General features: G+C 42.9%; 1 protein-coding gene across 1 annotated transcript; it reads left to right on the top strand.

Moving 5' to 3' along the window:
* The first annotated feature begins 3,993 nt into the window (after positions 1-3,993).
* On the top strand, positions 3,994-6,646 carry LOC147608095 (uncharacterized). The gene has a single exon (XM_086789914.1). The coding sequence runs from the start codon at positions 4,133-4,135 to the stop codon at positions 6,089-6,091; it is 1,959 nt and encodes a 652-aa protein (XP_086646040.1). The 5' UTR covers positions 3,994-4,132; the 3' UTR covers positions 6,092-6,646.
* The last annotated feature ends 6,577 nt before the right edge of the window (positions 6,647-13,223 follow it).

Below are 13,223 nucleotides of genomic sequence, written 5' to 3' on the forward strand. Positions count from 1 at the left end.
TAGCTTGTCATCCACTGGTGGCATATCAACCATAATCAAGGAGTGACATTTTCTTCCGAAAACTCCAGCTCCTTCTTGTCGCCTTGAAATAAATTCCCAGTATCCTTTTCCTATGGGAAGTTTCTCATCCTGGATTTTCAAGCCCGGAAATTATTCTTGTCCAGCTTCTCGCTCATAATTTGTGACAAGTTGTCAAACATCTTTAACAGTGCTTGCAAAAAACGCCTGCACTTGTAGCAAACCTGTAATCTCCAACACAGCAGTATTGTAACTAAATGTAAATCGGTCACATAAACATGTTATACTGCAAGTATATGTGAACCAGTCACATAAATATACATCCACCAACAACCTGCAAATCTCAAATTCTTTGCACAGACTATGGTATAACCAAATTTCAGTTGTAAATTTTCATTGAACTAGAAATTGGGCACACATAGTCAAAATCCACGCTTTCATAGAGTGCATGCATAAAACTTGCAGAGCCAAAACGGGGCTCAAAATACGCCTGAATCGCACCGAAACACGATTACTTGTAGTTAACAAAGTTAACTGCACACAATAGGGTCTTCTTGCTTCACACAAGAGGATGCCTCAATCTTACTCAAAGGTGTTTGCATGTACCTCTCATAGCTACCCAAAGGTGTTGCTCCAACATCAAAGAGAGAAAGAGATAGAATTATCTTTACCCGTGTACCTACCGCTTCCTTCCTTACCTCCTACTTGCCTCTTGAGCTCTTCACACAAACCGATGCTCTAATGCCATAAGAAGAATAAAAGGGAGAGGATGAACTTGGACTCTTTGCAAGCAAACACAAACACACAAGAGTAGACAAGCACGCAAGAGAGGTTGATGGCTGAATTTTCTTCTATTCTCTTCTCTTCTCTATAATCATTAACGTAAGGAGATAAGAGTACATACTATAAGGAAAGTACTCTTCTACTATAACATACAAAGGTTGGTCCTTAGTGTGAACTTGACTATATGAGCTGGTGCTATGCTATACTCTAGTGATCCAAACGTGGCTTCACATAGCATGTCATCCCACTAGTGGCATATCAACCATAATCTCACCAACCATACCAATTGGCATAAGTGCGGAATTGTCATCCTAGCATGCCACTAATATCTACACTAGTTGAGCTCGATATCTCAACATCCCTTAGCTAATTTGCGATATGATGGACATTTTAAAATATTTTGCAATGTAGCCTTAGGGCCATTCTACCATGCAAAATGTGCTTAAAAGATTGGCCCTATGGCCATTCTACCATCCATGTTGTGCTTTAGAATGGCTAGCGAGCCATTCCACCTGCACAATGTGCTTGAAAGAATGACCTTAGGGACATTATAAAGCACATTTAGGGCCTATCTACCATGCACAACGTGCTTGCAAGAATAGTTCTATGGCCATTCTCTACTACCTTGTGTCAACTATCAGGTGAATTTTAGAATGGTCCTAGGGCTAAACTCTACATGTGTATGCATAAAACATCAAGAATGTGCATGGTAGAATGGTCCTAGAGACTAAAGGCCCCTTCTTAGTACCGTGAACTAATAGGCAGTTAGCTTTGTAGGCTAGGGCCTACAAAGCTGCAACATTTATAGTAAACATTGATATCGTCACAAAAAAGTAAAATGCAAATAGTTTTTTGTTGAGTGAAGGTTAAAGTTGATGAGCACTCTTAATACTATTCTCATACTAAATTTAGTTGCACAACAAAATGGTTGTTGTTCAAAGAAAGAGCAAGCAAACAAAAAAATATAATTCATAATAGCAAAATCTATTGATATTTTTTTATAAAAGTATAATTTGATTACAAAACAAAATGGTTGTTATTCAAAGAAAGAAGTTGTTATAATAGCAAAACCTATTGATATTTTTTATAAGATTCCATATAACAAATCTTTATTTTAATATTTCACTAGTTCTTAATAGCAAAACTTGTTGATATTTTTTAATAAAGTTTCCGTATAACAAATCCTTTTTTTCAATATTTTGCTTATTAATTTGATACAATATTGTTATTTCATTGTGTGTAATTACAACACATTAAGATGTGAGATGGTTTTACTGAAGGGAAATGTAGGTTAAGATAGGTTTTTGGCTATCAACAAGTGTGTGATACTACTGTCTAAAGGCCATATCAACAAGGGTGATATACTACTATCTAAAGGCCATATCATTCCTAGACATTATTTTCAAAGTGATGCATGTAAGCCAGTGAGCGTACAAAATATTTCCCTCAAAGTGTGGAGTACCTTCATTTCTAATAAATGCAAGTATCTGCAAGGAGTTTTTTTAACTTTAGAAGGTTTTAGCATAAAACCTCTCACAATCTCAAAATTTAGAAGATTTTAGTATCTACAAACAAGGAGTTTTTTTAACTTTAGAAGGTTTTAACATCAAACCCCTCACAATTTCAAAATTTTGAGACCTTTACAAATTTGTAGGTAATTTTTGAGTTGTTATTCTTGGTTTTGTCCATTTATATTGACCTAAAATGGTGACAATGGTGGAAGAGGGGTATCTCCTTGGAGAGCTACAACATGAACACTATGGTGACAATGGTGAATAAAGTGTCTTGAATATTGCAAGTTGTTGTTGACTTGGAATATGGTGAACAAAGGGGCTTTATGATGACTTTGGAGTTGTATTTCCATGAAATGTGCATTGGAAAGTTCTGGAAGACAAGTCAAGTCACCACTATGTCGTGTCACTGGGATGGTGTTATGTATTTACATGACTTGCGGTGATAATTCGAGTTGATTGAGCCATGTGATGTGTTTCCAATTTGTAGTTATATTTACATTGAATTTCCTTCAATGTAAATACAAGTTGATAATTTGAGTTGATTGAGCCATGTGATGTGTTTCTGATTTGTAATTTACATTGAATTTCCTTCAAGTAATCTTGGCCTCAACCAAAAACAAGTGACGAGAGATCTCTAAGGGTATTTACACACGTCTTGATTGCTATATCTTGAGGCTTGGGCACTAGGCATGAACATGAATTAAAAGAAGTGTGTCTTTGTACTTAAAAGGGAAGATATTTGCTATACCTTTGTCCTAATAACATAAAGCTGGAGATAGAGCAAGTGTTGAGATGACTTTAAGTAGTGATCAACACAACTCTTTGAGGATTGCATATGAATCAGATTGAGCTGGATGGATGCTAGAGTTTGTAGCTTAGTGTAAACATCTCAAAGGTTGTTCTCATGCTAATGAACGATAGTTAGGAAGTCATTGCAAGAGTCCATCAATAGGTGTGTAAGCACTTCAGAGGTTGCAAATAAAAAGTTATTGTAAGAGTCAATTGATAGGTGTGTAAGAACTTCAAAGGATTGCAAATAAACAGCATGTGAATAGTTGGGTGAAGCATTTTCTTATCTAAGGTTGCCCGAAGTTAGCTTTTTGGATGCCCAACCTATAGGCAGCCAAAATAGTTGAGGTTGGGTGCCCTCTTTACACACAGGGAAAAAAAGTTCGGGAGAATCGTTTGCAGGAGAAGGGACACTCATTTCGTTCGGCAAGATTTCAATTGAAAACGAGGAACATGCATGCTACCCAAGCCTTTTTAAGGAGAAGTGCTGCCTATATTTGCCGAGATTAATTGGTAATTAGTTAGCCGCACGTCAGGGGTTGTGTGAAGGGAGGGACGGGAGCCCGCTGTTAAAGTTGGAACATGAACATTGGTTGGGTGAGGGGGAGCGTAGTATACTCTAATCTTGACTTGGTTGTATGACAGCTTTTGAGTAGCTTCAGGTAATACAAATAATTATTATTGTTCCCAAAAAAAAGCCATTAAAATGTACATGGTTTGGACTTGATAATTCATTAAATGTTGGATTATCACCATACCATACTTTAATACATTAAAGTGTACATGGTTTGGACTTGATAATTCATTAAATGTTGGATTATCACCATACCATACTTTAATACATTAAAGTGTACATGAACCACAAGGCTCTGACCAAGCGCTCCTCTTTTCCATATATACAAGCCGAGTCTTCGTCTTCCTAATCGCGCGCGCTCTCTCTCTGTCTCTCTCCCCTCCTTCCTTCCTCTCTAGGCTCTGAGCGTAGCGCCATAGCTGTTCGCTCTCTGTTGCCATCCATAGCTTCACCCATGGCCAGAATTGACAAGCTGGAGGACTTCCTGACAGCGCTCATCCAGCTCACTGACACGGTTCGCCGGCTGGCCAGCGAGGCAGGCTCTCACAGAGTAGAATGTGGCGAGCTCACCACCAAAGCCGAGAAGCTCGCCATGCTTTTGCGGGCGGCGGCTCGCCTTGATGGAGCCGGCGGAGTGCCCCTCTACACCCGCCCCCTTCGCCGGATGCTTCAAGGGCTCCAGAAATCTCTTGACAAAGCCCTCGCCCTCGTCCGGAAATGCAACCGCAAAGGTATGATCAGCCGTGTCATGACTATCACCTCTGCCCACGACTTCAAGCGGGTAAGCATTCTCCTTGAAAATTCTCTCGCTGACCTTACCTGGTTCCTCACCATTTCTGCCATCGGCGACAACCGCTCCGAGGGCGTTGGCGGCATGGCGCCGATCACCTCCAGTGAACCCCTTCTGGGTTTTTGCTGGGAAAAGATTGCCCTCCTGTACAGAGGAACAGAAGAGGAGAGAGAAGATGCTGTGTTCGCACTCAATAGTTATGCCAAAAACAATGAGAGGTTCATGAAGATCATGGAAGAAGAAGAATCCATCCCGCCGCTCATCAGAGTGTTACAGGATGGAACCTTAGATGCTAGGGAGACCGCAGCAAGGACTCTTGGATACATGGCCAAAGATAAGAATGTTGTTAATCAGATGGTCGCCTGTGGAGTGGTGCCTGTGTTTGTGAAGGCCCTCAACATTGCCCCCATGAAGATCCAGGCAGCCATTGCCTGGGCAATGGCAGAGATGTTGGATGCTGCTCCAGAACAGCAAGACCACTTTCTTGAGCACCTTGCAGTCCAGTCATTGGTTGGGCTTCTAGGCGAGGGCTTGGAAGAGTCTGAGAAGGCAAAGCCAGCTGTCACCATGCTTACACTCATGACAAGTATGGCAGCTAGCAAAGGGGCCACTGCACCTGCACAGCATGATCAGCCAGTGAGTTGGGTTCCAAAGCCTTCGAGCAACTCGAATGTGCATTTCAAAGGTGAGAACCCCTTGAAATCATCCAGGACCCCAGTCAAACCAGGCAATGTGACAACATTGGCAGAATTTGCAGAGGGAAAGAAAAAAAACATGGTGGCCAGGCCTCTCGATAACGGAAAAGGACCATCTCAAAGAGAGCTCAACAGGAGAGAAAGAGAGAATGCGGATCCGGAGTTGAAGGCAGAGCTGAAAGCAGAAGTTGCTCGTGCTTTGTGGAAGATGGCCAAGGGTAATTCTAATACTTGTAAAAGTATAACTGAGACCAAAGCTCTTCTCTGCTTTGCTGCCTTGATGGAGAAGGCGAGCGGGTCTGTGCAGCTCAACTCTGTGAAGGCTGTAATGGAAATTGCTGCTGTGGCGGAGAATGATGTCGATCTTAGGAGAGCAGCTTTCAAAACAAACTCCACAGCAGCCAAAGCTGTGGTTGATCAGCTCTTGCGTCTAGTGGAGGAAGGAAGCCCTGAGCTTCAGGTTGCTTGCATCAAAGCCATAGGTTGCTTGTCCCGTACTTTCCCTGTAAGAGAAACAAGGGTGGTTAAACCACTCGTCAAACAACTTGAGGGATCTGAGGATGTTGCTGCCGAGGTAGTGATGGCCTTGGTCAAGTTCACCTGCAAAGATAACTTTTTGCATAAAGAACACTCCAAGGCAATTGTTGATGCATCTGGTGCTAGTCCCCTTGTCCAGCTGATTTTTTTCTCCAGAGGGGATGTTCAGGTTGCTGCAGTGACTCTCATGTGCTACCTTGCCTTACATTCCGGAGAGAGTGAAGCGCTTGCCCAAGCAGAGCCTTTGCCAGCCCTAAAAGGGTGTGGAAAGAGTTTCAGTATTGCCCAGCACCACCTATTGGACAGTTTAGTGCAACAAGCCATCAATCATTTAGAGATTTACCATGGTAGAGTACCTAGGGATCTTTCTGTCTCATATTCTTACGACTAATTGTAGCTTTCGGTAGCAACAAGGCTGTTTCCTAAGTACTTGAATCAGTCCGATATTTCTAGCATGGAAAATCAGAGTGCCAGTGCAACAACACCAATCACTTGTAAAGCTTTGAATTGAGACAAGCAGATTGCAGCCATATTTTGTACTTAGATGATGGAAAGCCCAAACCATGAGCATATAATCTGGAGTTGTGTACACATTGTACAAACAGTCACAATGTTCTTTCATATGTTTAGAACAAAAGCCCGACAAAGCTGATGAGAGTTGGCAAAGTGTTGAAGGACAAGGCAAGACAGTTAAACAAGCTTTGGTTTGGCCCTTGCATTCGAATGTGGACTCGGTTTGGTTTTCCAAAGACAATGAATGGGCTTGTTGTGTGATTTTTTCTTTGGTTTTGGAAGTGACTTATTCCATGGTACAAAGGCACAGCGGTGCTGCAGGTTGTTAAAATATTGCATCTTCCTTAATGCTGTCGTGGAGGTCCTGTCGGCCTGTTTTCTACAGCCAACTTGCTTGATGCACAAGTATATAAGAGTTGCTCTCTTTTATTCATTTAATCATCTTACATTGCCCTATTTGCTGGCTCTTGTACCATAGTCACAAGGGACGGGGGATGGTAACGGGGGACGGGGACGGGACGGGGGACCGCCATATGTAGGGAACGGGGACGGGGTAGGAACGGCACTTAAAAATTACTTTGTCAGTACCACCCACTCGCCTATACGGGCAAAGCTTGCATGTCCATGGCTGTGCACCACCTCCATGAGGGGATGGGGTGTGATTGACCTCATCCCACCATGTCCATCCCGTCGTCCTTCTACGGGTAGTTGGAACTTGAAGAGCCATTGCCACGAGGAGGATGCCATGGATGATGGATGCCTCCTTGTCACTTGATAGCTTGAGAGAGAGAGAGAGAGGGAGAGAGAGAGAGAGAGAGTGAGGCTTGAGCCTTGAAAGTTGAGGGAGAACTTGAGTGTGAGGATGGGTGGGGGTGTGTGTGTGTGTGTGTGTGAAGCTTGAGAGAGAGTGTGTGAGGGAGATTGTGTGTCTTCTTGAGAGGCTACAGCTTGCTTGTGTGAGAGCTTGAAACTTGAGACCTTGGCCCTTAAGGCTTGCCGCTTGAGGGAGAGAGAGTGTGTGTGTGTGAAGCTAAAGCTTGAAGTGTGAGAGGGAGTGTGTGTGTGTGTCTTCTTATAGGGAGGGAGGCAAGAGAGAGGCCAAGGCCCAAAGCCTCAAAGGCTCAAGGCCTATGGGCCAAGGCTAAAGGCTAAAGGCTAAAGGTCCATGAAAAGCCCCTCCCAAATGGCCAAAAAAAGGGTAAAAAATGTGACCATTGCCCAAACAGTAACCTGCAGGCGTTCCCATGCAGTCGTTCCCCACAACCGTCCCCTCTTGGATCCCCGGAACGTTGTCCCTTGTGAGGGACGCTTAGATGGGGATGTCCGTCCGTCCGTCCTTGTCTGTCCCCGTCCCACAGTGTTCCCGGGACTGCGTCCCCCCGTTCCAAAGGTCCGTCCCCTCCGTCCCCTGTGACTATGTCTTGTACTCTATAACCTCAAGCTAATAAAGCTCTTTTTTTTGTCTTATGTTTATTTGCATCCGCTTGTGCACATTCTTTCATGGTATCATACGCTTAGGCTTCGGCTATTGCACAAAAATCTACTCTCTGTCTCTCTCCTTCTTCAACTATGCCTTGCATTTTTTGCTTCCCTAGATTCTCCTGGCTGTAGATACTTCAACAGTGGCTGCGTTTTCTTCATTAGCTGCGTTTTTTGATCTACAAGTCCTCCTCCTGTTGGCCAGCTCCCAGGCTGCGTTTTCTTCTACAGAGGCAAGTGGAGAAGTTCTCGCTGCAAATTCAGTAAGGGCATCAATTTTGTGGCAGGTTCTTGAAGGATATTTTTTTGCCTGACAAGTGGCACATCAGCTCTTCTCCCTCCAAGATCCCCTCCCCCTTTCGGTAGGAGGTTCCCGTGGTGTGTTTTTGGGTTTCTTTTGCTGCTGTCCAGCCTGCATCTTCAGAGGGGGCTACTAATCCCTAGTTGGATCCTGTGGAAAGGTGCTTGAGAGAGCACGTGGATTGCTTAGCTATACAGAGGTTGTTGTAGACATAGCTTCTTTGAGGCAGAGATGGGTCCCCCCGTGCACGAACAAGGAGGACAAGCTCAGTGGTTCAAACTATGATCACTGGAAGCTACATATGAAGGTTTGGTTCACACACAAGGGACTCTGGGAGATTGTTCAGGGCCACAAACGAAAGCCCGAACGCCCTACCAACTCTAGGAAGTGGACTCAGGACCAAGAGGATGCCTTTCTCGCAGAACTTTCAGCTTGGGAGAATCAAGACTCAAAAGCTCAATCTGCACTTGTACGAGTCATCTCACCAGAGGTCTCCCCCGTCGTGCAAACATTGGATTGTGCTGCTTCTGTTTGGAGAAAGCTGACAGATCTATATGCACGGGACTCTACAATGCGGTCTGTCAACCTATTGGGTCAGCTCTTTTCCCTAGAGTTTACAGCAGGGACTTCCATGCAGTCGTTTGTGATGAAGGTTAAGGTAATTCATGACCAATTAGTGGCAATGGGTACTGCCCTGACCTCTTCTCAGTTAGCTGCTCTCATCCTCATCAGGCTTCCTGCAGATTATGACATGGTTTCCGGAGCTTTGCGGGTTCAGATCACAACACGTTCCCTCGAGTTTGATGATCTGTGTACTCTCCTCTTGGAAGAGGAATCCATCCTAGTTTCACAGGGGAAATTGAAAGTTTCATCGTCTATTGGACCTAATCAGGCACTCTCGACGGTGCAGAAGAAAGTTCGGAGTCGGTGTTACAAGTGTGGGAAGAAAGGCCACTTGTCAAAGGATTGTCAGTCAAAGAACAAAGGCAAAGCCAAGGACAAGGGCAAGTCTTCAAAGAAGGACAAAGACAAGTCACATGACATTGACACAGACTCGTCTAGTGATAACCCCAGCTCTCCCAAGGCCTTATAGACTAGAGAGAACATGACTGGTGTCCTGCTCTGATCCTAAGGGCATCCCCCCGCGTGCTGTCTTCCAGAAATGGCTTGTGGGCGGGAGAGGGGGCTTTCAAAAGCTCTCTTATATTAAATCTGGAGCATGGGACCCGTGTGTCGGAGTTCCAAGTATAAAGACAGGCAAGTTCACTTGATGGTCCGGATGAGTTCCAAGATCAACCAAGTTTCCTTCATGGTTCGGATGAGTTCCAGAACTATTGGTCTCAGTAGAGACTATGGACAGGATGTGTTCCATGTTCATTTGTTCGAGGTTATATATGTGATGTGTTCACAGTTCTACTTTGAGTTTGGAGCCAAGCAGATTTTCTTTTGCTCTTTATAGTGGCATTATGTTTTCTGAAGACAACAAGCTGACATGTGCATTTTTCGAGGTGTACTCAGTACTGGCCATGCTGAGGTGTCCATGGTCGCACCTTCGTCATCAGTTTTCTTCTGACTTTTTTGCACACTTCAAGATGCAGAGGGGGTGTTAAAACATTGCATCTTCCTTAATGCTGTCATGGAGGTCCTGTCGGCCTGTTTTCTACAGCCGACTTGCTTGATGCACAAGTATATAAGAGTTGCTCTCTTTTATTCATTTAATCATCTTACATTGCCCTATTTGCTGGCTCTTGTACTTTGTAACCTCAAGCTAATAAAGCTCTTGTTCTTGCTTGCAGTCTTTCTCTCTCATGTTTACTTGCTTCCGCTTGTGCACATTCTTTCACAGATGAGCTGCAAGCTACATGCTGATACCATGAAACGACACATTATATTATTTTTTCGTGGAAGTAAATGCTATTTTTTTCAAGCACACAAATGGGACTTGATTAATGATTAAAGATTTTGGTTATGGGATGATGGTTTTCTGTTCTTGGTTCAATTTGATATTGTCGTGATTGAGCTTGACCTCTTTTTCAGAGACGTAGTGCGACCTGGTATGCTTTTTTATGCCTTAACATGCTATGCAAACATGTTTCACTACACAGGAGGATACTGTCATGGGTTACTGGTGGAGTTGTGTTGCACACTCAGACGCTCGTGCATGTGCAAGCAAGCACATTCATATAGGCAAACTTGATGTTTTTGGACTAGCTTATACGTCTTAAGCTATGTAGACTAAAGCTGATATGCCTTGAACTATGCAGATTTTATTCAATTAACCAATAAAATAGAAGCCCATAATCATTTATTCTTACTGCATTGATAAACTTAAGGTAATGTGGACACTAAGAAACAAACTTATCATTGTTGGAATTTTGTAGTATTCTGATAGACATAAAGTGAAAAATAAAAAGTTGTGTGGCCAAACCATTTCAGGCTTGTAGCTTTTGGTCACAACAAATGAGATTCCATCACAAGCCCTCATCAAAGCGTCACTGTAGGCATCTAATTAGTCATGTCACACACTAAAAATTTCCAGAACTGTAGCAACTCCAGACCACTTGCAACTCCTCACATGCACTCAACCAAGCCGGAAACCGGAAGGAAAAAGGGAGTAATTTAACCAAAATAACACTACTACCATATTTTTTTAAGGTTCAGCTGAGGCACCCCTTTCCCAGACACAGGCTCCAAGCTTCCATGATTGCTCCACCTCCTCCATCATGTAAGTTAGGCACACAGGTAGCTGCAATTTCAAATGGGTGAAACATTCATTTCTAAGCCTCATAGGGTACAATATTACATCATTATTTTTCTCCACTTAATTCTTTAAGTCAGCATCCAAGTATACACATGACTTATGTAAAGGGTTATCCTTTGCTGCAGATTTGGACAACATAGTAGACCCAATAAGCCAAAAAGGGGGGGGGGGCAGAAAGGGAACATGTGATTGTGTAAATAGCTTTATCCTCCTATTGAAGTAGACCGAAAGAGAGACATGCAGGAGGGTGGGGGGGGTCATATGCTTGTGTAAATAGCTTTATCTACTTATTGAGGTAGATTGGCTTATGCTTGTCCATGTGGGATGCAAGTATTCAATGAGCATTAGCTTGTTCTTTTTCACTTTAAGTATGTTGAGCTAACAAGGATAGATGCCAGGCTTGCAAACACAATAAAGAACTGAGGGTGTCTTCAAGACCCTCCTGTGTGGTCCTATGCACCCATCCCCCTTAAGTGAGAGCATTATTGCCTTTCTGACTGATGTCGAGGAAAGAATCACTCCATACATCTCTTCATTCAGCTTTTGATGTGTCTGATTTTGCAGCACAAATGTCCAAGGGAGAGGTAAAGATCATGAGAGATGCAGGCTTGTCAAGAGGGCAGTAGCTACACACTCCCTTGCATCTTATAGGATGAACCCGGTGGCTTTTTGTTGAGTGGATGGGTAGGGAGTGTCATGGCCCTTTGCACATAGCCATCCTTCTCTTCTTCTTCTTCTTTTTTTGGGATGGGTAGGTGTTGCCAACCAAGTTTTTAATAAATTTGTAACTTGGCCGGACACCCCTCCAAAATTGAAACACCACTTACTCTAATTGATGTGTAATAGAGACACTGCATCCTAACTTTTCGTTTAGTGTTTTCTTTATAACATTTTATATTTTTCTCAAGACCTCCATGGTTTTTATGTTTGTGCATGGTCTTATAGGCCATTTGGCCTCCCTCAAATGTTAATAAATCTCTCTTTCTCTCTCTCACACACGCACGTGCATGCACACATGCATGTGCACACAAAAACACTACTAACTAGGAGGTTTTATTAAAATATCCTAAAAACATCAATAACTCTCCAAGGACCATACTTTTTCAACACGACAATAAGAAGATGGCATCTAAATGACAATTTTGCAAGCCTCAACACCACAATTCCACGGGCTTATTGAAGAGTAGATGGTCAAGATATCTACATGAGTTCTTTTCCACTTGGCCCAACAACTTAGTGAGAGGTATCGAAATACCAAAAGAGAGGTAGGTTGGTTGAGAGCATATATAGAGACACAGGCTGGTCGAGAGTGTAAAGATCCCTTGAAAAGTGCTAAGAGTGTAGGAAGAGAAAGATAAGTGTACAAGGAGAGAGACTGACTAGCTTTTTGTGTGTGTGTGTGTGTGTGTGTGTGTGTGTGTGAGAGAGAGAGAGAGAGAGAGAGAGAGAGAGAGAGAGAGAGAGAGAGAGAGAGAGAGAGAGAGAGAGAGAGAGAGAGAGAGAGAGAGAAAAGAAGGAGAGAGACTGACTAGCTCTTTATGTGTGTGTGTGTGTGTGTGTGTGTGTGAGAGAGAGAGAGAGAGAGAGAGAGAGAGAGAGAGAGAGAGAGAGAGGCATGCACGTAGAGATATGAGATAGAGAAGGGGCAGGGGGATGTATGTGTGTGTAAGAGAGAGAGAGAGAGAGAGAGAGAGAGAGAGAGAGAGAGAGAGAGAGAGAGAGAGGCATGCATGTAGAGATATGAGACAGAGAAGGGGTAGGGGGTGAGGGATGTAGCTAAGTATAATTTTACACTTGCTGCATAGATCCTATACAACACATTAAATTTTGGTGGAATTTTTTTTTTTTGGGGGGGGGGGGATAATGCATCAAATCCCATGCAACAAGGATTTCTAACACCCACAAGCCACACAAGCTGGGCTCTAGCATGTTAAGGCAACCAGCCCTGCAATCTCCCACAAAAGAGAAGCGTGGGGGTAATTGAAGATATTAGGGGTCCCTTTGGACTATATAAGCACTTTTATATTCACATTGTCTTTGCATGTGGGATTACTTGGCATCCCATCTTGCACACCTCCAACATCCTACTAATATTTAATGTAATGCATTGAGAATACAAAGCCTATAACCTTATTCTGAACCTTCCAACCAAAATATATTTCAAAACCAGATTCACGAATAAATTCTGATAGAAATTCACACTGTCTTTACATGTGGGATTACTTGGCATCCCATCTTGCACACCTCCAATATCCTACTAATATTTAATGTAATGCACACCTCCAATATCCTACTAATATTCAATGTAATGCACACCTCCAATATCTTGCACACCTCCAATATCCTACTAATATTTAATGTAATGCATTGAGAATACAAAGCCTATAACCTTATTCTAAACCTTCCAACCAAAATATATTTCAAAACCAGATTCACGAATAAATTCTAATAGAAATAAATTTTAGGGGG

Source organism: Cibotium barometz, chromosome 54 (genome assembly GCF_041138505.1).
Source record: "Cibotium barometz isolate CiBa-2024 chromosome 54, ASM4113850v1, whole genome shotgun sequence".
Lineage (NCBI taxonomy): Eukaryota > Viridiplantae > Streptophyta > Polypodiopsida > Cyatheales > Cibotiaceae > Cibotium > Cibotium barometz.